We start from the raw sequence: 22,976 nt of genomic DNA on the forward strand, positions 1-22,976 counted from the left end.
TGTTGTGTGTCTCTGGATGACTGCAATAAACCCCGAGTTTTTATGGTGCATTTGAATCATGCGATGATTGTTGTATGAGTATTTTAGATTTGTATGGTTTATTAAAACAAAAAAAGAAGAGAGGAAATGTGTTAACTACTGTCTTGCTAAAAAATTGGTGTATACAATGTTTTTTTTTTTCTTATATATAAGTTGTGTTGTTTAATGTTGTTCCATCATCTAATAACTATTATAAGCATCTTGTGTTTGCGCGCTCGGTTTTCAAATCAGACTTACCTCAGGGTCGCCATTTTGTTGAGGAGCGGGGCCTCTGTTCTTTGAGAGACCAGAGACAATATCATCAACACGCAATAACAAACATGCAGACTAAATTGTACCTCTTGTCAGTAACAAGATCAAACAAATCAAGTTGAACTCACCTCAATTGCAGTCTTGATAGTTTGCACCTTGACAGCAGTGGGCTCCCAAACACCGTAATCCTTCATATCAACAACCTTACCAGCTTCACCATCGATACCAAATGAATGTTCACCAGCAGCATGCTTGGCTCTTAATTGTGTCAACGTCTTGATGGCATTACCACCACAGTTTTGAACAAGAGTACGAGGAATCACTTCCATGGCTTCAGCAACTGCTCTGTAGGGCCATTGCTCAACACCGTCGACCAACTTGGCTTTTTCTTCAAGCTTGACAGACACTGCCATCTCGGTAGCGCCTCCGCCAGGAGCCAACTTGGCACTGAAGAACACATTACGCGCGACGCACATGGCATCTTGAAGATTACGCTCGACTTCATTGATGATATCTTTACTGGGGCCACGCAAAATGACTGAACAAGCCTTAGGATCCTCACACTTGGTCAAGAAGGTAAAGTATTCATCACCAATCTTATCAATGTTGAAGAGACCACACTTGGTACCGACATCAGAATCACGCAGATCATCGACACGATTAACAATGGTGGCACCAACAGCACGGGCGATACGGTTGTTATCCGTCTTACGAACACGACGAATAGCTGTGATGTTGGCCTTGACGAAATAGTGTTGAGCGAGGTCTATTTGTAGGGCGCTGAGTAAGGCAAGACACACAAACCAGATACCAAGATAACTTACCAGAAACACCCTTTTCAGTAAACACCAAATCAGGCTTCAATGAGATAATCTTATCACACATGGCCTTTACTTGTTCTTCTTCAATTTGAAGGATACGGTTCCAATCAGCCTCCTTGGAGATTTCAATGTTTGTTTGAGATTCACCCTTCTTGTATTCGAGAGGACAATCTAATAAGATGACACGAGGGTTTTCAATGCGACGACGCATCTTGGGATGAGTGACATCCTTGTTCAAGATGATACCATCCAACACTTGAGATTGTTCAATTTCACCACCGGGAATCTTTTCAACACGGGCGTAACGCTTGATGTCCACTTCGGTTTTGCCAGTGCCCTCTTCTTCGATAGCGACACAACGAACAGCGTCCAAAGCAAGCTTACACATCAAATCGCTCCAAGTGCTGACGAATTTTGTGCCGATAGAGGATTTAATCAGTGCCATCATTTCTTCAGTGTTGTCCACGTCAACGGGGTTGGAGATGTCTTCGACGATTTGCAAGGCATCCTCAAGAGCCTTTTTGAAAGCACTAATAATCACGATAGGGTGGATGTTGTTTTGGATATGGGGTAACGCACCGGCGAGCACTTCACCGGCTATTTGAACAAGTCGTCAGCTCATCTGTTTGACCCTGAATGCGAAGCTATCTTACCGAGAATAATGACACTGGTGGTACCATCGCCAACTTCCTCATCTTGCGTTCTGGAGAGTTCAATCATACTCTTGGCAGCAGGATGGTCGACTTCGATTTCACGAAGGATGGCGTTACCATCGTTTGTCAATAAGATGCCACCCATTGGATCAAGCAGCATTTTGAGCATAGATCTAGGGCCAAGACAGGTGCGAATAACGTCAGCTACCGTCTGCAGAGAGTGATGAGTATCTATGGAGTCCCTGTGTACGCTGTAAACGTCCTCTTTTTTTTTTTTACCTTGGCAGCAGTAATATTAGAGAGTTGAGCTTTGCGCCCTGACTCACGTTCCATATTGGTATCTATTCAAAGCCGCTTTTCAGTGAGTTCAATGTTGCATGTCGCATATCAACAGGATGCCTACTCATAACAAGAACTGGTGCCTGCATTTTGACTCTTTTTTGATGTATCTATACGTTTGAGATGGGAGAAGAGAGAGAGGAGAAAGGGAAAGGATATTGAAAATTTTTTATTTAGAAGCGCGTGTTTCCCTCGCTCTGTCATTTTCTCTGACCTTCCAAAAGAGGGGGTTGGTTTGATGGATCCCATATCACATTCGGCTATTTAAAAAAGATTTTCAATAAAAGGGGATGCTCAATAGCCTAAAACTGCGGTTGACCATCTCTTTCTTTTCTTGATTTGCAACTCACTTATGAGCACTAGAATATTGGTAATTGCTTGCAGCGATTGAGTGATGGGCTCACACTAAACACTGTACTGTAGTTGGTTGGCTTAGGCAACAAGACATTGCCAAACACAAGACACAATGTTGGCATGATGGTGCTGGATTCCATTGCTAGCAAGCTTAATCTCACCTGGTCTCAAAACAAAAACTGGAAATCAGACATCACGGAAGCGACGGTTCGAGTGGAAGCCAAGCATGAAACCAAAGAGTACCAGGTGACACTGCTTAAACCTCGGAAGCTGATGAATATCAGTGGTTCCTGTGTGGCACAAGCAGGTAAATAGACAGCTTGCAGCAAGGTTGCCTTTATGCTGATGATTAAAGTGCATTTGTAGTCAAGGATTTGGGTATTTCGTTGCAAAACCTTTATGTTTTCCACGACGATATGCAGAGAGATTTGGGAAAGGTCAACTTGAAAGGAAGCGGATCAGCGAATGGGCACAATGGCATCAAATCAGTGATTGAAAACCTGAAAACCAACGAGTTCAAGCGAGTGCGTATTGGTATTGGCCGTCCACCTGCTGATATTGATGATCGCTCCTATGATGTGGTAGCAGGATTTGTGCTGAGCAAGTTTACACAGAGTGAAGTGTCGACATTGGAGGAGGAGGTGTATCCCATGTGGACAAGGAATCAGGGATTGGAGCTATTGTGTGATAAGGGCCAACTGTTTAAGCCGCCCAAGATTAAGAATAAGAAAAAGGTGGTGGATCCTAGTAAATGGGAGAAGAATCAACAACAGAAGCAGGAAAATCAGGCACCACCATCATTCGACACCGCAGCAGCTTCCGCCGTCAGCCAACATGAAATCAAGCAAGCCGCTTAGACCCTTTTGTACCATAGTTCCACAGTCGTCATAGAGTATAGAGCCACGCATTCCATCATGTAATAAAGTATCCCCCTTGAATGCGCATGTGCTATCCAATGTTGAATTCATGCAGACAAACCAACCTTTTCTCTAGTCACGATTGACATCCAATAAGCCACTAAAAAAGTTAAATTTATCCTTTCAAAAAAAATTAACACCACTTTTCACTTGCACACATACAGAATTGCAGCATGAGCACTCAACTGGAAGACTATTACAAGACGCCGAAAGAGGTTGCTGAAGCATTGAAAGTCAAAGATCTTCAGACATTGATTCGAGGTAAGGTGATACACACCACATGTTTGTATGTGTCCTGACTGGGTGGATCCACAGGTTTATCAAAGCTAAGAACACAACTCACCATTGCTGTCAAAAATCGAGTCGATCCCACCGAAAAACATACTCGACCTCTTGTTGAATACTGCCAATCATGCACAGACAGCCATGAATTGAGCAATCTGTGGGATTATCAAGCCTCTGTAAGCCTAGTTGCACTGAAGTTTGACAGATTGTCTGACTAACGCTTTGAATCGACAGACAAATATCCAGGACTTGGAATGCATGCTGCCTGATATCGTTGGATTATTCATGAGATTATGTACAACACCTGTCATCCGATCTTACGGTATCCAGCTCATCCAGACTGTACTGCAACGACAGATGAAATACATTTATCGTGGCATTTCATCCATGCGCATCCCACATTGTCAGTCCACCTATAAATTATTGACCTCCATGGTCTCATTCAACGAATCAACAGCTAGAGATTTGTTCACCACCTTCAATTTCCAGGCAGAGGTGAGTTGCTGTTGGATAGCTGTGATATCCGGATCCTGTCCATACTCATGTGTGTTTGCGGGCATAGGGATTTTTGAGAGCTTCCAGATACAGACAGACCAAAAAGAACAAGAAGCCACAGAGTTACATCTATGGTAACCCATACTGACTGAATGACGCTTAGGCATGAGTTAGAGACTTACTGTATTGCGTAGATCTTCGTACCAACTACATACAATTCGTGCTTGCATTTTTCAAACATGGCGATGCCGAGATCAAAAAGCAAGTGTTAGGAGTCAAGGGCCTTGTCAGCGGTGTGTTTGTCGGCATGGACGAAGATGCATATCCATTGATTGAAGAGACCTTGTCTGTCATGTACGAAAAACTGATTTTGGATAGCAACGTGCCTCGCAGTTTAAAGGCGTTCTTCTTTTCACCCTATATTCTGGAGAAACTTGCCAAGATCTACACTCGCTCAGAACCAGAGGAGACTGTGCCTGGAGAGACGGGCGGCATTCCAGCAGATTTAGTGCATCATTTCTTGATCTCGATCTGTAGTGTGCCTGATGTGGGTATCTGTTTCAAAGACACCACTTGGTATCCTGCTAAACCTGCAGCCAATGATGAAGCCAACAAGAATTCCAAAATCACAAACAGAGTATTGGCCAAGTTTATTACAACGTTGAAGCCTGCCGATGATATGCGCCAACAAGAACTTGTATTGAAGATTTTGGGAGCCTGTCCAGAGCTCGTGCAAGAGTAAGTGAGCCATTGATATGCGTGTGTGTGTGTGTGTGTGTGTATATGTGTGTTATGAGTAGCTAATGGAGATGTTGCTCTTACAGGTACTGGCACAATACAATCTTGATGTTTGAACCTCGTATTTCAAACAAATGGCTTGCCAACATTACCGTTTTACAAAAGATTATTCAGCTACCCGTGCCATCGTTATACTATGGCGAAACTCGACTTTACCCTACTGAACCACCTAGTGTAGACACGATCCTCGACAACATCTTGCCCAACGTCTTTAACAGATCACCCGCCAGTAAGGGTCTTCAACATGCCAGTCCTCTCGTCAGATATACCACCATGCTCGTCTTGTCAGCCGTTTTTCAGAAGTATGACAAGGTAGCTCAATCCATGAAACGAGTCATCATGACACTAGAGACAACAGACAAGAATAAGAGCACAGCAACTGCATCTGACAACTGGAAAAAATGCTTGGAAAGTGTGCGTGAGGGGCTGCGTCGCAGAGTGCCTGAAATTCAGACCTTGGTTGCCTTGCATAAACAAACCTCTATCAAGATGGCACAGCAACAAAGTGATGCCGTGGATCAAGATGAACTCATCTATCAAAATCAGCTTCTTCAAGATACAGCATTTCGATTGATTCGTTACTATCAAGAGTTTGTCCCTGAAGCCTTGATGGAGTCCAATATTGATCCAGGCAACTTTATTCCAGCAGACATCTTGTCTGTCAAGCCAGGCACGTTGATCCACTTGTTGAAGCTGTTTCTCAGTATGCCTGATTTCAACTGGACGAGTAAATCATGTAAGTAGCAACTGTGTGTCTTGTGGCGGAAGCATGCTCACTCATTTACAACTAGCTGGATCCTCTTCATCTCACATCACCACCTTATTGACTCTGTATCTTCAAACACCCTACAAGCATATCCGTGATTTGACAGGAAGACTATTGAACCAAACATTGTCTGACTCATTCATGTTCAACCATGACCCTGAAGAAGTACAATTGTGGCTGAATGCACTGCCTCACAATTTGAGCTCGTCTTCCAAAAACTTGGCCATGTCAGAAACGCAGCAAGGCGTGCTTCAGTTCCTGGACAACTGCATCAATCGATTCAGTAAAGCACAGTACAAATACACTGATCAGCTAGTGGAACTCGTCAACACGGTCAACAGCAACCACGCCGAAGAGCCTGGATTTACTAGAGACTTGATTTTAGCCAACACAAGCACGGACATGGCATCAGAATACAAGCATCCCTTCAGTCCACTGCTGCTGACCTTGTGCGAAAACCTGAATTTTATCAAATCTGACAGACGTCCTGCTGTGCTGTATATCACCCACTTGCTTACCTTGCTGCTCACCAAGCAACATGTTCCCTATTATCTCCAGGCTGTGTGCTCAAAATTGGACGCTGAATTGAGTTCATCGCACAGAGTGGATCCTCGCTGCGTAGAAATCTGGAGTAAAGATGACATGATTTACCAAGCCAAACTGTGTTTGGGACAAGACGTAAAGGTGTCTAGAAAGCAACCAAGCAGCAGCAATGACAAGATGGAAGACCGTTTAACGCAATTGATCAAGAGTAAGTTGCCATGTATCTCTCTGGAGAAAGATTTTGTTTATCTAATCAACGTGCTGTAGCCGACGATATTGCGGATCTTGCTGATTGTAGAAAAGAGTTTGTGGAGTTGTTGCAGCACTTGCCAGTCAATGTGCTTGATCTTCACCTGGAGAAAACAGCAACGTTCTGTCACCAAAAGCTCAATTGGGTGTTATATGAGCCTCTTGTGGATTATATCACGTCTCGCCATCCACTTGCAGGCGATGTCTTTTCATACAGCCACATCAAGCCCATGAAGTCGTTGATTTCTATGGAACAGTAAGTTGTCGGCTTGATCTGGACCACAGGACATACATACTAACCTGAGACTCATCTAGTGAACACACTGCTTCCTTACTCACCAAGATCCCATTTGCCTGCTTGTTCAACAACGCCGTGGTGGCTCAACGATACAACAATGATCTTGCCATGTCTGTGCTGAAACGTGCTTTGGATTCTCTCAAATCGCGTGATATGATGCATGCTACCTCGTGCATCTTTCAACACCTCAATACTTTACTGATGGAACCCAAGCCTGAAAAGGCGGCATCAGGGCTTGAATTCTGCTTTAGGCTCTTGCGCCATGTCATCCATATCATGCACCACCAGATCCAAGACGTCAAAATGCGAGCCGAACTAAACAGCTTCATCTTTACTCATCCTGCGCTGAAACACCTGGAGAACCAACTGACCAGCCAAATCCTCGCCTACCAAGATGTCGATCATTTCCCCTCCTCTCTAGAAGACGTCTCTCTCATCCAATTAGCCATTTCCTTTATGGACATTTTCGGTGAAGGATCCAACGCCAAGACACTGCTCGACTGTGTGATTCGTGTGGATTTCCAAGGACTGTATGTCTACAGCAAAAAAGTTGCTAAAAACATGCACATCAACGATACCATGAAGAAGCTGCTGATTGTGCTTGTCGAGTACATGTACAGCTCGTCTCAAGAGTACACAATTCCCAGCAAAGCGTTTGAGATTATCACACAGCTCTGGAAACTGGCAGGCACAACCGAAGAATTCAACTTGCAAGTACTGTCGCTATTGGAGTTGAGCATGACCAGACAACAGTGCGACAACACTGACAACGAAGCTGAAAAGCATGCTGTGCACGTCTTGTTGGAAGCGTGCTGTGAGCCCATCATCAGGCACATTTTGGCAGGCAACCCATGTATCATTGATATTGACGCGCTGCGATCTGCTTGTGTCGCTTCGTCTGTGGATGTGCCCAGTATCGTGGTCAACAGCTTGACCGATCGTCTCTTACTGACACCCAACTTGGTGGATGTGATCCATATTGGACATGACTTGCTAGTCAACAGCACAGATGAGCAGAGCGAATTCATGCAAGTCGTGATGGAGTTCTTGCTCAAGCAATTGACGGCTGCTGCGGATGCCAACATCATGTCTGACGAGACACCTGAAGAGGCATTCTACAACAAACTCGTGCCATTTGTCAAGGAACTCCAGGGCAACTGGGCTGCTCATCTCAACACGGAAACTGTGCGTGATTACATCTTGACCTCGTTGATGGACAATATGGAGGATGCTGCTGCTGTTCGTTTTGTGCGTGTGTTGGTGGAGTATGCCTATGAAGACTACGACAAGATGGAACCCATGGAGACCTACCTGCGTCGTATCTTGGACCACAAAGAATACCAGCGTTTGACAGCGCCTGATGTGGCCAAACTGCTGCTTAAACAAATCCCTGCAAACCATGCTCAGCGCTCTGCTATCATTCAGTTGATCCATACACTCAACAAGATTCAGCCTCTGGTACTCGCCAAGCACCATGGCCTGCTGGACCCTCTCTTGACCAGCTACAGTGCTACTACCAGTGCTACTGACCGATTGATCTTGGATGTCCTCATGTCTTGTGAGAGCCATGGCCGTGAGACCATTCTGCCCAAGATGCTCATGTGGGGCCCTGGTTCAGACCGCACACGTCAAGCACATGCACAGGCAGGCACCTTGTTGCAGACCAGCGCCATCTCGATCGAAACACTCAGTCTCATTGACCCTGCTTTGATGAAATATACCTTTACGCACTTTCCAGCAGACTGCACTCTCAAGCATATCGCCATTGACGTGGATCACGACAGCATAACAACGCCTGTGTATGACCCTTGCTTTTTTATGCCTCTGTTTGCCAACTTGATCTCATTAGGTGCTGTGGATTGCCGCAAGTTTATCGAGTGCAATGGCCTTGGTTTTGTCATGATGGGCATGTCCTCGACAGACGAGCATGTGCGCCATGTCGCCTATCAAATGATGGATCAGTTCTATGTCATGGTAGAGCATGCTCGCTTCCGTGAACAGCCCTCGATTATCTTTGTGCTGGAGCAGTTCAAGAACTCGATTCAGGGCAGATCTGAGGCAGATGCTCCTCCTCGGGTGCCTGCTGCCATCACTGTGTGTGTGTCCCATGCTGTGTCTATTTTACTTCATCCTGAGCACTTTATGCTGCCCCATATTACCACCTGGATATTGCAGAACCCCTCTTTTGATTTCAATGTAAGTTTTTACTTGTAGGCTGGTATGTCTCATCCTAATCCTGTCTTGTAGTACGTGCCCATGTTCACCTTCCTGTTCACCTCCTCCTCTCCCAACCACAAAAAAGAGCGTCTTTGGTTACTGTATGTGCTGTCATCGTCATTGAGAACTTACGAGGACTACAAGATATTCGCTCGTCAAAGCATTTTTGACATGATTGCTACGTTCTACAACTCTGCTTATGCAGATCCATCCAGCAAAAAGGCTGTTTTAGAGGTAAGATAGATTGGGATCTGACATCCGTTCGCAAGCATATTCATCAATGTATGATTGATAGATCATGGAGCAAGCGACGGCTATTCCCAGTGTCACAGCCAACCTCATTCAGTACAATGGTCTTTTAGCCTGGATCCATCAAGCCATGGCGCTTGCATCAGACCAGGACGAGTTTGTGGCGTGGGAGAAGATACTAGACGCCACCATGGCTAGTGCAAATCAAGTGGAAAAGGTGCCTGAAAAGGTCAAATCCATGTTGAATGATGAAAAGCTGGTTTTGTCTGAATTGAAATAGAAAATAGCACAATGACAATAAAATGTACAGATATCAATATAACCTTCTTTCTTTCTTTTTTTTTTTTCCTCTTTCTCCTCATCTCTTGCCTCATGTTCCCCACTGAATTACTGCTCAATATCTTCTAGCATTTGCCCATCTACAGCCAATGTCAGTGCTTGTTTGTGTGCAAGTCATGGAACACCGCTGCTCGCCCCTTTACAGAGCTCAGTGCCAGCACTCGCATGCTCTATGGTCGTAATTGCCTTTACAGACTCGCAAGGAACATACGGACGGACGATAGTTATGGCCATGGTATCCGTCGTTTGGAGCTCTTCTTTCCAGTCAGAAGAGATTACCACAATATCCAGATTGGCCTGATTCATCTGCTGGAAGGCTGTTATAACCTGGCTGAAATCATCATGCACATGTCTAATCCTTTGCCTCTGGTGTCTGCCATGATTGAAAAGCATGTCCATCTACCTCGCTTGGAGCTGGTTCTGGTAGAGAACAAGGATCAACTGTTGTCTCTTGGCTTTGACTTCCTCAACCTGGTATTCATATATAAAGCCACATTGAATCAATTGCACATTAGTGTCTACATCGGTGCCTTCTCTCGCTTCCTTGCTGTAGACAACATCTCTGACTATTTGCACGAGTTTACCATGCTCAAATGTCTGTCATTGGACACAGACTGTCCCTTGTGCTTGATTCACTTCTCAAAGCGTGCCCTCAATTGCAGAAATTAAGCCTTCACATCAAGCCGGCCAGCTTCCAAGTACAACAGACTGTAGCTCAAGAACAAAACGACAGGTCAGACATTCAATTGGAAGAACTTGGCATCGATGGAGAACTCATGGCACAAGAATTGTACATGTATCCGGTCCAAAACTGCAAGCATCTGGACCCCGTCCTCTCTACATTTCATGCTTTTGATGAGGACATGTCACTGCAAATTACCAATCTTAAATTCAAGACTCTATTCCCTGCCACAAGCAAAACTCTCCTGGATATCGGCTACTGGTTCCCTACAGTTCGCCAAGTAGAGCTAAGAGGATCCGACTTGACTTCGCTTATCAACCAGCATTGCAATGCCTTGCTAGACTTTAATGATCTGAATCTACATTTATCTCTCCTTTGACCTGGACCCCATCTTCAATCATAGTCGTCAATTCCTGGACAGAGTAGCGCTTGAGCTTGCCATGGATGATTTCACGAGTTGTTGGCAACGAGACGGTACACTGAGAAGTCTTCAACAGTTCACTGTCAGAAATAGCAAACAATACCTCCATGCTTCAGCTAGGCAAAGACGCATTCTTTCCAATCATACAGCTGTCATCACCATCAAAGCTGAGGTTATTCTCGTCATGAGATTGCACTTTCTTCAAATTGACTCTAAATTCAACCAAACCATCATGCCCTTGAGCCATTAAACGATGTAGTTTCACATTTCCACACTCACACTGACACAACTAGCAACTATTAAAATACATGGCTTTTCTAACCCTCATTTAAAGATCCGTATAACACCCCCTTTCCTCATTTGCCTCTTTTGAGTGGTGAATTTAATTTTCCATCTCTTTCTATATCTTGTGCCCTGGAACCTTTTTTATATATCGCAACATGTCTTCCATGCTCTCTTTTCAAATTCGTCAACAAGCGCAACAACAACAGCAGCAGAAGCAGCAAGAAAAGGCCAGCAATGCCGGTGGTCTTCCCTCTCCTCCAAATTCATTTTGCGGTGAAGAAACTGCCACTACCACAACAACAACCATCCATGAAAAGCCTGCTTTTCTGGCCCAAACTCGTAGAGATTCCCTTCAAACCGTATTCAATGATATGCACATCAAAGACTACTCAACATCGCTACCAGAGAATTACACAATCGATCATTCCAGCAGCAGTGTGCCAAGAAAGCATCTTGCGCCTACCATGGCTGGTACTGCTACTGCCACTGCAGCAGCTACAGGTGGACTCACGATACGTAATAGCAATCGCAGGCCCTCCGATATAATGGCCAGCAATAGCAGCAGCAGTCTGGGCATGGGTGGTAGAAGAAAAAGCAGCGCTAGCCGTGGTCTCTCTGAATCTTTCAGCGGTCAATATAGATGTACCGATTGTGGAAAATCCTATAAGCATCCAAATTGCTTACAAAAGCATCGTTGGGAGCATTCGGAAGAATGGGAATTGACCAAGAAGCTGCCTTTGACCAAACATCAACAAGTGCAAATGCTTGAAGCTGCTGCCATCTTGATTGGTATGGATCGCATTAGATCAGACGTAAAGAAGGAGGAAAAGCAAGAAGACGAGGAGGAGGAGGAGGAGGAGGAGGATATTGTCGTTGAAGAAGAAGAAGAAGAAGAGGAAATAGATCTTGACGACATTGGAGAGAATGACAGAAAGGAAACATTAGCAAAAGACGACGATGATGATGAGTCTATCATTATCGACGACGATGACTCCATTTTCATGGAAGATCTTTAGACATTCCTCACACTTATTTTGCCTCATAAACAAGAGCAATAGCAAGTGTGCGTGCACAGACACTACCTATTTTTTTTTTCTTTCTTTCTTCTCTACTTGAACCCAACAAACAAGAAAAACACAGCAAAAAAAAAAAATCATAATCTATCTTATACTAATCCTTCTCATCCACATCTATTAATTAATGCTATATCTTATTGTAAATACACATTTCATATCATGTCAATAAAACCTTTTTAACCATTCGTTGTATGGGATTTTGCTTTTACCAATGGCGTTGTGCTTGATAGATATGCCCGATACTTGTAGGCATCTCGTTGGTCTCCCTATTAAGAATAAATTAGTAAGGCTGATGGAGCAGTAGTAGCTTCATCTGATGGCTATTATGAAACCTCAGTGGATTGATTGTGTGTCAAGTAATATCAATCGTTGCATTCATGGCTTCATTTTAAACTAGAGAGTATTGTTAAGATGAACACGAGGAGATGGTACTGCGCAATGTGTGTGCTCCTGAAATATAAGATTTACTCGCATAAACAAATAGCTCAAGTTGAGACCCTAAGAAAACAGTGGCTAAAGCAAATATGTTGAAGGTGTTACTTGCTGTGCGATGCTTGGTGCAACAAAACTTGTCCATTATTCCAAACATTCATTTCTCACAATGTCATTTGAAAGAGGGGTATATTGCATATATTCTGCAACTGCAGCTTTCAAAATGTATGGCCAGCCATGATTTCTGCATTGACAATAAGGCTATGCATTTATATACAAAGCTATAAACCTTTTAGTCGAGAGTTTGGCATTGCAATCTTTCATTTGCATGTGAAGGCCATAGCCTTATGTCTATCCAAATACCGTTCTGCTGCAGCAATGCAACAACTTTAGTAAACATCTTTCCATTCAATAAAAGAGATTTCACTTCCTTAGCTATTGTAGCTATGCAGCATATTGTCTGTCCAATATGAATGCTCCCTACAAACGGCCATCCATGGACATTTGTTCGTTGCCTATGCTTTTAGTTGGCGAAGCTCTACTGATAAAATCAAACTGTTGATGGCTATTGTATATACCGTCATTACTCTGTTTCCAAGCGCAATCTTTAGATCTACTGCATGGAGCTGCCTGGCTTCTGTCAGTCCAAGAGCCTGTCTCCCAATACAAGCTCATTAGAACGGAAAGACCAATACAATAGTTGCCATCAACTGAGCCCCAAGCAGCCATCTTTCAATCAAACAGCTACAATGCATAAAAATGCACATTTCACTAGGATTCATCCATACGGTTTAATTAAATAATTTGCAATAGATTAAAAAATGACTACACAAATAAACAAAAACTGATCTCTTTTTCGCATACTAGTTTCAATTGACTTGAGCTATACAGTTGAACACGCATCTCTTTTCTCTTTCTCTTCCATATCATTGTCATAGCACGCAATGGAGACTCTGAAAAGAAGGCATCCCATCTCACAAACACCAGACTCGCCACCGCCCAAATACTCAGATACATATGAGCCCGTGCCCTTGAGTGATGACCATTACCCGTCGAGTGCCATTTTAGAAAAGGAGGGCAAAACATACAAGGCTCCAATAAAACACAACAAGGTAAGATTAATAGAGAGTGTGTGTGGTGGTGGAGACAATTAGCTCAAACCTTGTATAGACTATCCAATTCCTCATAAAATATCAACATACAATCGCTGTAAGCTTATTAACGGTCTTATCATGCTGGACTCGCTTTCATTTGATTGGAAAATCAAGAAAAGTTGTTTGGGATGAGGTAGGATAATCCACACTGTCAGTGACATGTCAACACTAAACAAAGCCTCTTTAGGCACATTTTGGTAAATTCGGCTCCTTTTACTTGAAACGTGAATTCTATTTTGACGTCCATCCGCCTCTGGGTAAGATGTTGGTGGGTTTATCGGGTGTCATTGCCAACTACAACGGTTCTTTTGGCTTTGAATCTGGCAAGGCCTACCCTGATGACCTTGATATCACGACCATGCGCGTATTCAATGCTGCGTGGGGCGTCATGTTGGTGCCATTAGCCTATGGTACTGCTCGTCATCTGAATCTATCGTGGAAATCTTGTGTGCTAGCTGCTTCCATGGTGTTGTTTGATAACGCATTACTGACCATCAGTCGGTTTGTCTTGCTGGACTCTATGTTGCTCTTCTTTACTGGCGCTAGTTTCTTTTGCTTGGCTGGATTCCGTTCACAGAGACAAAAGTAAGGCGAATGCGTTTGATGCATACACAATTTGTACTTTTATATTGATATGCATGTTTGTTTACCTTGTAGCCCATTTTCACTTAAATGGTGGAGCTGGTTGTTTGGTCTTGGTGTTAGTTTGGGGTGTGTGTTGAGTGTAAAGTGGGTTGGTTTATTTGCGGTTGCTTTGGCTGGCACCTACACTATAGAGGATCTGTGGGATATGCTAGGTGATCTTCAGATGCCCAAGAAAACCTACTTTTCTCACTGGCTTGCTCGCGGTGTATGTCTAATTGCAGTGCCATTGACAATCTACATGGCCAGCTTTGCTGCTCATTTCCACATTCTCAGTAACAGTGGACCAGGCGATGTCAACATGGGGTCTCTTTTCCAAGCAAGATTAAATGGAAGCGCTTTCAGAGAAAATCCACTCGAAGTCGCCTTTGGCTCCAATGTCACAATCAAGAACTTTGGCTATGGCGGTGGCTTGCTTCATTCTCATCCTCATCAATACCCTGATGGATCCAAGCAGCAGCAAATCACTTGCTATTCATTCAAGGACAACAACAATCAATGGCAGATTCGCCAGCCTCGCAGGATGAGCAATGAGCCTGCACCAACACATGTGGATGGCGAGATCCAGTTCGTCAAGCATGGCGATGTGATTCGATTGCAGCACATCATGACCAAGCGCAATCTTCACAGTCATCCTATCAACGCCCCTGTCTCTTCAAAGCATTGGGAGGTGAGTGCCTATGGAAACGAGGAAATTGGCGATGTGCAGGACAACTGGCGAGTCGAGATTGTACAAGACGTCTTTGATAAGGATGCAACTCAAGTCAAAGCACTGACAACCCGCTTCAGACTTCGCCATGTTTATCTCGACTGTCTGCTAACCAGTCGCAATGTCGTATTGCCTCAATGGGGCTTCAAGCAGCAAGAAGTGTACTGCGACCGCAAGGCCAAACCCAATGATCATTATACCTGGTGGAATGTAGAGGATCACCGCAACGAAGCCTGTAAGTAGTAGTCATGGTAGAATTGAATAGCACGCATCTAAAGCCCCCCCCCCCCCTTAAGTACCTCCTGCACCCAAGAACTCTTACAAATCCAACTTTTTCGAGGACTTTTGGCACTTGAACGTTGCCATGTGGAACACCAATAACGCATTGATTCCCGACCCTGATAAGAACGACATTCTATCCTCTGGACCTACAGAATGGCCCATGGTCACTACGGGTCTTCGTATGTGTGGCTGGGACAGTAAGACGGTCAAGTTTTATCTGCTGGGCAATCCCTCTGTATGGTGGCCATCTTTCCTGTCCATCATCACGTTCAGCGTGGCAGTAGCTACCTACATTGTCCGTCAACGAAGACAAATCATTGATATGACGCCAGATCGCTGGTGCAAGTTTACATCGGTAGGCAAGCTCTTCTTTCTGGGCTGGTTCTTTCATTACATTCCATTCTTCATGATGGGCCGTGTGACATACATCCATCACTACTTTCCTGCCCTGTATTTTAGTGTCTTTATGGTGCCATTTTTGCTAGAGCACTTTCTTGCCAATGCCTCTTCAAAAACTCGCCATACGGTGTACGCTGTTGTATTTGGCTTGATTTTAGCCAACTTTGCCTACTTTGCTCCATTTTCATTTGGAATGACTGGAGACATCAAAAACTACTCTAATCGATGGTGGTTCAATAGCTGGAATTTGATTGAAAACAGAAATTAATAAAGGACATGTCCTGCATTCAAGTACGACTCGGTTCCAGAGTATAAACTGTTGCTAGTCCACTACTGCTCTCAATATTCTACTAGAGGATATAAAGCAGGCCATATGAAACACTCTGTTGTGCCACAAATCAATCAAACTGACTGGCATTCAATTCTCTCTTAGTAGTTTTCTCCTTGTCAAGCCATGTCGTTGAGTCCTCTGCTTTTCTTTCATTCTAAAACACCATGCTTGTGAGAGGATTATGGGGTAATTGATCTGGACCATGTTTCCATGCACGCCAATTTGCTCATTCGCACTTGTTTAGGTATTCAGATTGGCCCTCAATCTGATCAGGTTATCAAAGTAGAAGCCTCCTTCAGAATAACAATGGTAATCATCCAGGCTCGTAAGGAAAAAACGCGAGCGATACTGACACTTGCAATACCAATATCTCTAGGCTTCCATCTTTGAATTCAATGGTCCGGAGCGAACGTCTGTGTACATGCGATTTCAAGATTCTACCTTCTTGCTGTGTTCCTTGATTCCAGAAAAAGTAAGTTTTTTTTTTCTCTCTCTCTTGTTGGATACAAGCCTCCTAACTCGACTTCAACCTCTAGATTGAGCAGCAAGTCGTTGATATTACATGTCTTCAAGGAGAAGAAATCACATTTCGAGTAGACGGCCCAAAGTATGGTATTCGACTATTGACATTGCACAAACGTGTTATTGATTTGATTTCATGCAGTGTCATACATCTCCTAGGAAACTACGTTTCGCAGGATGGCATTGACGATCAGAAAGACGACGAAATTGGATTTCTCGAATTGAATGGGTCAGATGTAGATAAACCTGCTGATAGCATCTTGGAGGAGACATTGCCATCCATCACTTTTCCTGTTGAAAGAAAAGGACTCGGCTTTGATGAATCAGACGAATTTGGAAGCACTTCAGAATCACAAGCAGAGTCAGAATCAGAGTCGGACGTGGCATCAGAATCAGAACCAGATTCAGAGGCGATGCCCTACTATAATATTGCTCGACTAGGCTCCTATGCAGACAGATTGACTCCAACAGCCTCATCGACCAGCCATGACATGGAAGATCATGCATCACCGCCATTGGACAAAGAGGGGGCCGGTAGATATGTCTTGATTAATGGTAATGCCAGTGCTCATAGTGCTACAGAGGAATCAGAACCATTTGATCAGCAATCAGATATATCAGATGCTGTCGCAGATCATCCATCTCTATTAGATTCGCAGCAGCATGTCACCGAAACAGAGGAACAAGACAATGTGGATATGGATAGCCAAACTAAACAAGTGGCTGAAGATAGCGTACCAAGATCAGAAGAGGAACCAGAACAAGGTCCAGATCATGAATCCGAGCAAACGTCTGAGCAGCTATCAGATTACGAGCCAGAGCTGGAAGCAGAACAAGTGTCAGAGTACGAACAAGATCAGGTGTCTGAGTATGAACCAGAAGAACCACAACAAGCACCACAACAAGCACCACAGCAGGAACCACAGCAGGAACAAGAGCATGAATCAAATATCGAACTAGAGCATGTATCAAACCATGTTCCAGAGCAAGTGCCAAAGCCTGAAGTAACATTTGAGTCTGTGATAAAGCCTACATCTCTGTCTTCTCCTGAGCTCACACAGCAACTTCCACTAGAGCCCGCAATGAAGCTTACGCCAAAGCCAGACCAAAGCACTCAAGTCGACAGCACTGCTTCGATGAACGATAAACAGCAAAGCCTCAAGAAAAAGTCTAATTCGATCCCTGTCAATACACCATCACCGATCAAAAAGAAAGCCGACAAAGCAGCCAAAAAACAAACAAAGAAGTTAGCAGCGGCTTTGGCAAAGCAACAAGGATCTAAAGCCGACAGCAATATGGAAGCAACGAAGCAGAAAAAGGCTCAACAAAGCAAAGAGAAGAACAAAATAAAGGCTAAAAAGATCAGCAAAAAGAAGCAGGCGCTTGCTAGTAAGAGTCAAACCAATGCTCAGAAAAAATCTACTGAAAACTCTTCACAAGACATTCGAAGCCTTGTGCTAGGCGCCTTTGCAAGCATGACCGCTGCTATACAGTCTGTCGCCACCGTAGAGCCAAAGCCGACTCCTGTGTCAAAAACCCATAAAATCAAGGCTGCAGATGCCGATCAAGACCTCATCCCTGAAGTTGTCGCTAGTAGTGCACTGAAACCAAATGGTAAGCTACGCAAATCAAAAGCTCCCACTACTCTTGCAGTCTCCCAGGAGGATCAGACTACAGGCTTGGGCGCCAATGACCTGGGCACAATACCATCAACCCAACCAACGAAGAAAAAGAAGTCAGCACAGAAGCCCAATGTCGCTCAAAATGATGCCTCTACTGCTGCGCCTGTATCGATTGGTATCCCCACTGGATCTCCAGTTGCGGTCAGTGTGCCTGGATCAGCAAGATCTTCTTTAACGCCAAACAATGAATCACCCCGAGCAAGATATCCAAGAAGAGCTGTTGACATTGATTCAATGCAGAAATTGGCATTGTTTGCACAAGAAGATGCCAAAAGTGCTGACAGCCTAAGAAAAGAACGCAAGAAGAAGAGGTTTCAAAGAGCAGATGAAGCTGTAGCAAAGAAGGCTCGCCTATCCATTGAATAATCCCTCAAGTGCATGTAGTAAATATCCCTTAAATAAACAGTTCATGATTAGTTGTACATAGTATAAATCAAGCCAGTTTTCATTGGCGGTCTATGCCACCCGAGTGCAAAATTGAATAGCCGTCATTTTGAGGTTTTGATTCTAGAGTGTCTATCATGGACAATGGAGCGCATCTAAAAGGATCCTCCTTCTACGTGCTAATCTTTAAGAATGGTAACGTATAGATGCATTTGCTGTAGATATCATCAACGCTATTGAGAGAACATGCAACTGGAGGAGATGGATGGATGGATGACCAGATGGCCACTAGGTGTGATGGATGCAACTCGCTGGAATAAAACTACACCCGTCAAGTTCTACTGAAAGTAACAACCACCACATACCAGTATGACCACGACATGGAACGACAGGCAATATGGCTCGGATAACACCATCGCTATTTTTCTCGTCGCCAACATACATCAACCTGTAGAATTCGCATATTCATCTCATATAGCGTTGAAGATACTCTCTTTGTGATATTGACGCTTTTACTAAACTCAAACTGCCATCTTTACCATAGTCCAAGGGTACCAGTTCGTTCGGTAAGCGTCACACCAAGACTCACACCTTATGTCGTCGTTGTGGCAACCGCTCTTTCCACAAGCAAAAGAAGACCTGTGCTCAATGTGGTTATCCCGCTGCCAAGATCAGATCTTTCAACTGGTCCGAAAAGGGTCAACGCAGAAAGACCACCGGTACTGGCCGTATGGCTCACTTGAAGGATGTCCAACGCCGTTTCAAGAACGGTTTCCGTGAAGGTACTCAAGCCAAGAAGGCATCTGCTCCCGCTGCCTCTGCTTAAGAGAATTTGACATTTTATCATTAAACTTGACTATAAAAATTGACTTTATTTGTATGTAAATAGCGAATAGCGTTTTTAATTTGGAACATTGGAGTGGTTTACAGGAAGGAAGGAGGTGTGTGTGTGTGGGCGTGTGTGTGAAAATAAAAATTAAGAAAGGAGTAATATAATATATGAAAGGGGAAGCGTGGAAGGAGAAGGGATTCAAAAGGAGGAATACAGGAAAGATTAAAAAATGTATGTATATAGAGTGGGTTTATGTAGATTTATAATTTTTTTCAGGTTTATAGTATGCCAGAGTCTTTCAGATGGTTTTGTATTATGGTGTCTTTAATTGCATTGAATACGTGAGCAATCTACATGATGCATTAGTCGCTATTCACATCCTCTCTCTAGTTTAGAGCACTTACATTTGAAGTATCTGTAGCTTGTGTAAGACTAAACAAGTCAATGTGATTAGCATGTTTGCATGAAAATCATTTGCACATGATGCCAAACTTACTGTGGATAAATGCTAAGCTTTGCACGGTTGGTTTGGTTAAAGCGCCATAGGATGTATTTGGCTGCTTTGTTGAGGTCTGTTCCTCCTCCATAGTCAGGAAAGAATCTTTCCAGGGGTATCTTTTTGATCTTTTGTCGAAATACGTCAATCTTGTTCAGAAACAAGATGATGGTCGTTCGTAGAAACCAGCGGCTATTAACAACGGATTCAAACAACACGAGACTCTCCATCATTCGGTTCTGTCGAGATTCCTCAAGCAGCACTTGATCATATTCAGATAGTGAGACACAAAATATGATGGACTTCACGGCTTCAAAGCAATGAATCCATTTCTTTCTTTCTGATCGCTGTCCTCCTACATCAAACATACTAATAATCTTGGTTTAGCGCTTGAATCACATTAGCCACATGGTTTGATCCTTACTGTATACTTGTCTCTTTGATCATAAATCTTGTCTCTACGATACCAGTCGTCTTTGATCTAGCTCTCAGTACATCCTGTGCTGTTGGCACGTAATTATGCTGGCCAATCCTCTTGATATCCTCAAAGAAACTAGAATGGCTGTTAGTTTTACAGGATATTATCAACAGTGGTGCTCCTTACTATGATGCTGAATCCATAAGGTAGAATTCTGTTGATTTATTATCCAGCAATAGTGTAACTGCAGGGTCATTCCAAACAGCAATGACAGCATCAATGAATAATGGGTCTATGTTTTCTTCTAATCGATATTCAATGATACGCTGAGCTTCGTATTCCACCTTCTCTGACTGAAGTTGATATTCAAATTGATTTAATGCATTGACAATCGCTTGAGCCGACTGAATCAGGTTGCGGTATACTGTCACTCTCCAATTCATGAGCTCATCTTTTGTATATCCGTTTTGATGGATAATCTTCATTTGTTTAAAGATTGTTGACTTGCCTGATTCGCCACTACCTTGAATGAATAGAGAGAAAAGCTTAGTTGACAATTTCATTGCTGTTGTATTGCAATGATTTACCTAACAGCAAGATCTTAAATTCACTCTCCAATTTCCGGCTCTCCTCTACTAGTGATCTGTCGATGCTAAAGCTGTGTATCTTTTCAGCTCTTTCTTCATTTGATATACAAACACCCATTATGTAGAGCAGATAGAAAGGTATACAGAAAGACAAAAAGAGAGAGAGAGAAAAAAAGGAGAAAACTACAATCAAATTGGTATATTTATAATAAACAAAAATAGGGGGATCAGTAAACAGGACATGCGCGAAATAGCCCATCAAATCACACATTGTAAAATCACATCAACAACAGGGGATTTTTATTATGGAATAAGGAAAGGGGATGATTTGTTTATTGTTCTCCCTTTTGTTTCTCAACATAATCGGCCCAACTTCCTATGTAGTTTGAAAGGCTATCATAAATGTATCAACAGATGATCCTCAATGTCTTGTTTCAAACCATCAACTTACTTGTCGTATCCTAAACTAGCAAGATGTTCAGCTGCTCTCGTACTGCGAACACCACCCAAGCAATACAGAATGACACTTGCATCCTTCTTGGGCTTTTCAAATCCAAAGTGTTCCTTAAATTCTTTGTCTGATAAACTCCATGCAGATGCAAATTGACTCTACACGCCATGCAAAAAAAAAAAACATACCATTCAATGATCATACGCCCAGATGTTACTAGTACTTTAACTTACCAAAGGTACGTTCTTGGCGGTAGGGATAGCTCCTTGCACAACTTCCTTTTCTTCGCGAACATCAATCAAGCTGTAACTCTATTGTCATGCTTAATATCAGAGTGTTTTTTTTTACAAATCAACAAAGCTCATACCTTATCACTATTGTGAATCAGCTTTTGGATATCGTTGTAATCAACAACTTTAAACGAACTAGGCTCTGCATTGCTGTTGAATTGACGTTGTTGAACCAAAGCGTATCTAACAGGCATATCAATAAGCGCACCTCTGTTCAAAGCAAACCTGGAACGCACAGCAGCACTGCTAGTAACAGTGAAAATAGGTCTTTGTGCTGCTACACTATAGCGCGCAGATTGAACGAGGACGTTTTGCAATAGTCTTTTGCTATTCATTGTTTAGTTTTTGTGGGGAAATTGATTGAAAGAAAGGGAGTAGGAAAAAGTACATTAATGTTTGCGTCAAATGAAATTCCAGGGAACAAATTACAACAGAGAAAAGATGAGATGTGCCCATTACACATAGTAAGCGGATGTCAGAACTTGGTGTTTCCCCATTCGAGAAATTACAATGAGTTGCACTAGAATTGCATCAGATATGCAGTTCAATCATCTCATGTGAGTTAAAATCGTCTTGCTTGCGTCGCAAATATCTTTGCATTTCATTATCGGTCCGAAGAAGGGTAAAAGGCAGTAGCTTCGGCAATTCCAAATGGGCCTTGCATTTGGATTTCAAGGCAATCTAGACTGAGCCATTGTCGAAAGCAGCTGCTTGCTTGGAATACGTCAATGTTTCACTTGACTTGGTATTGGGAATGCCATTTTATCAATTGTTGGTTGCATTGCATGAAGCACCTACTCCCTTCTTTTTACATCTTAAACCTTGACATCTGTAGGAAGAGAAAACTTGTGCAAGACATAGTCTACTTTACCAGTGCAACTTCTCCACTATCAGTAGCTAAGATTAATATGATATTTGAGACCTCAGAACGAGAGCTTCCAAGCAGAAAGGACAGATATCAAAAATAAGGCAGATCACGTGATACAAATCTAAGCTTTTTGCTTATGGACTTTTTTTTGCCTTCATAAACAAGCAATTCGCCTAGCTAGCTCAATCGGTAGAGCGTGAGACTCTTAATCTCAAGGTTGGGGGTTCGACCCCCCCGTTGGGCTTTCATTTTTTGTAAACTGTCTAATAACGTGATATGTTGTCATGCTTTTTTTTGTTTTTGACAAATGCCATGATAATAATATAGTGTTACAAATCGACTTTGGTTTTGTAACTGAATCTCTCTTTTTGCTATAAATTGCCTACACTACCGAATAAACTATGTTTCACTGCTTACTA

General features: G+C 43.1%; 9 protein-coding genes and 1 non-coding gene across 10 annotated transcripts; 7 read left to right on the forward strand and 3 right to left on the reverse strand.

The window, feature by feature from the left end:
* Positions 1-201: 201 nt before the first annotated feature.
* Positions 202-2,098, reverse strand: ATC70_012292 (uncharacterized protein; the record flags this gene model as incomplete). Its single annotated transcript, XM_064831468.1, has 6 exons — positions 202-219; positions 277-366; positions 420-1,057; positions 1,116-1,709; positions 1,766-1,976; positions 2,045-2,098. The coding sequence occupies 6 exons, from the start codon at positions 2,096-2,098 to the stop codon at positions 202-204; spliced, it is 1,605 nt and encodes a 534-aa protein (XP_064677748.1).
* Positions 2,099-2,456: 358 nt separating this feature from the next.
* Positions 2,457-3,315, forward strand: TFC1 (tau 95 subunit of transcription factor TFIIIC; the record flags this gene model as incomplete). Its single annotated transcript, XM_064831469.1, has 3 exons — positions 2,457-2,474; positions 2,528-2,765; positions 2,825-3,315. 3 exons carry the CDS (start codon positions 2,457-2,459, stop codon positions 3,313-3,315), a joined length of 747 nt encoding a protein of 248 aa, XP_064677749.1.
* A 233-nt stretch (positions 3,316-3,548) lies between these two features.
* TES1_3 (acyl-CoA thioesterase) lies at positions 3,549-10,675 on the forward strand (the record flags this gene model as incomplete). The annotated part of the gene is made up of 13 exons (XM_064831470.1): positions 3,549-3,636; positions 3,691-3,836; positions 3,895-4,155; positions 4,223-4,289; positions 4,350-4,893; positions 4,980-5,689; positions 5,745-6,470; positions 6,530-6,767; positions 6,827-9,005; positions 9,057-9,260; positions 9,322-9,534; positions 9,684-10,209; positions 10,260-10,675. 13 exons carry the CDS (start codon positions 3,549-3,551, stop codon positions 10,673-10,675), a joined length of 6,318 nt encoding a protein of 2,105 aa, XP_064677750.1.
* Positions 10,676-11,157: 482 nt separating this feature from the next.
* On the forward strand, positions 11,158-12,018 carry ubp14 (ubiquitin C-terminal hydrolase Ubp14; the record flags this gene model as incomplete). Its single annotated transcript, XM_064831471.1, has 1 exon — positions 11,158-12,018. The coding sequence occupies one exon, from the start codon at positions 11,158-11,160 to the stop codon at positions 12,016-12,018; it is 861 nt and encodes a 286-aa protein (XP_064677751.1).
* A 1,436-nt stretch (positions 12,019-13,454) lies between these two features.
* ATC70_012296 (uncharacterized protein) lies at positions 13,455-15,964 on the forward strand (the record flags this gene model as incomplete). The annotated part of the gene is made up of 5 exons (XM_064831472.1): positions 13,455-13,622; positions 13,681-13,797; positions 13,852-14,249; positions 14,322-15,250; positions 15,312-15,964. 5 exons carry the CDS (start codon positions 13,455-13,457, stop codon positions 15,962-15,964), a joined length of 2,265 nt encoding a protein of 754 aa, XP_064677752.1.
* A 273-nt stretch (positions 15,965-16,237) lies between these two features.
* ATC70_012297 (uncharacterized protein) lies at positions 16,238-18,597 on the forward strand (the record flags this gene model as incomplete). The annotated part of the gene is made up of 4 exons (XM_064831473.1): positions 16,238-16,336; positions 16,404-16,499; positions 16,564-16,634; positions 16,692-18,597. The coding sequence occupies 4 exons, from the start codon at positions 16,238-16,240 to the stop codon at positions 18,595-18,597; spliced, it is 2,172 nt and encodes a 723-aa protein (XP_064677753.1).
* Positions 18,598-18,807: 210 nt separating this feature from the next.
* Positions 18,808-19,441, forward strand: ATC70_012298 (uncharacterized protein; the record flags this gene model as incomplete). Its single annotated transcript, XM_064831474.1, has 2 exons — positions 18,808-18,810; positions 19,160-19,441. The coding sequence occupies 2 exons, from the start codon at positions 18,808-18,810 to the stop codon at positions 19,439-19,441; spliced, it is 285 nt and encodes a 94-aa protein (XP_064677754.1).
* Positions 19,442-19,725: 284 nt separating this feature from the next.
* On the reverse strand, positions 19,726-20,846 carry RNF20 (E3 ubiquitin-protein ligase BRE1A; the record flags this gene model as incomplete). The annotated part of the gene is made up of 5 exons (XM_064831475.1): positions 19,726-19,797; positions 19,852-19,879; positions 19,944-20,312; positions 20,368-20,496; positions 20,548-20,846. 5 exons carry the CDS (start codon positions 20,844-20,846, stop codon positions 19,726-19,728), a joined length of 897 nt encoding a protein of 298 aa, XP_064677755.1.
* Positions 20,847-21,280: 434 nt separating this feature from the next.
* FLD1 (S-(hydroxymethyl)glutathione dehydrogenase) lies at positions 21,281-22,024 on the reverse strand (the record flags this gene model as incomplete). The annotated part of the gene is made up of 4 exons (XM_064831476.1): positions 21,281-21,341; positions 21,400-21,557; positions 21,633-21,710; positions 21,767-22,024. The coding sequence occupies 4 exons, from the start codon at positions 22,022-22,024 to the stop codon at positions 21,281-21,283; spliced, it is 555 nt and encodes a 184-aa protein (XP_064677756.1).
* Positions 22,025-22,728: 704 nt separating this feature from the next.
* ATC70_012301 lies at positions 22,729-22,801 on the forward strand. The gene has a single exon. It is a non-coding gene; the product is annotated as a tRNA-Lys (tRNA).
* Positions 22,802-22,976: the final 175 nt, after the last annotated feature.

Source organism: Mucor velutinosus, assembly GCF_035048745.1.
Source record: "Mucor velutinosus strain NIH1002 chromosome Unknown tig00001569, whole genome shotgun sequence".
Taxonomy (NCBI): domain Eukaryota; kingdom Fungi; phylum Mucoromycota; class Mucoromycetes; order Mucorales; family Mucoraceae; genus Mucor; species Mucor velutinosus.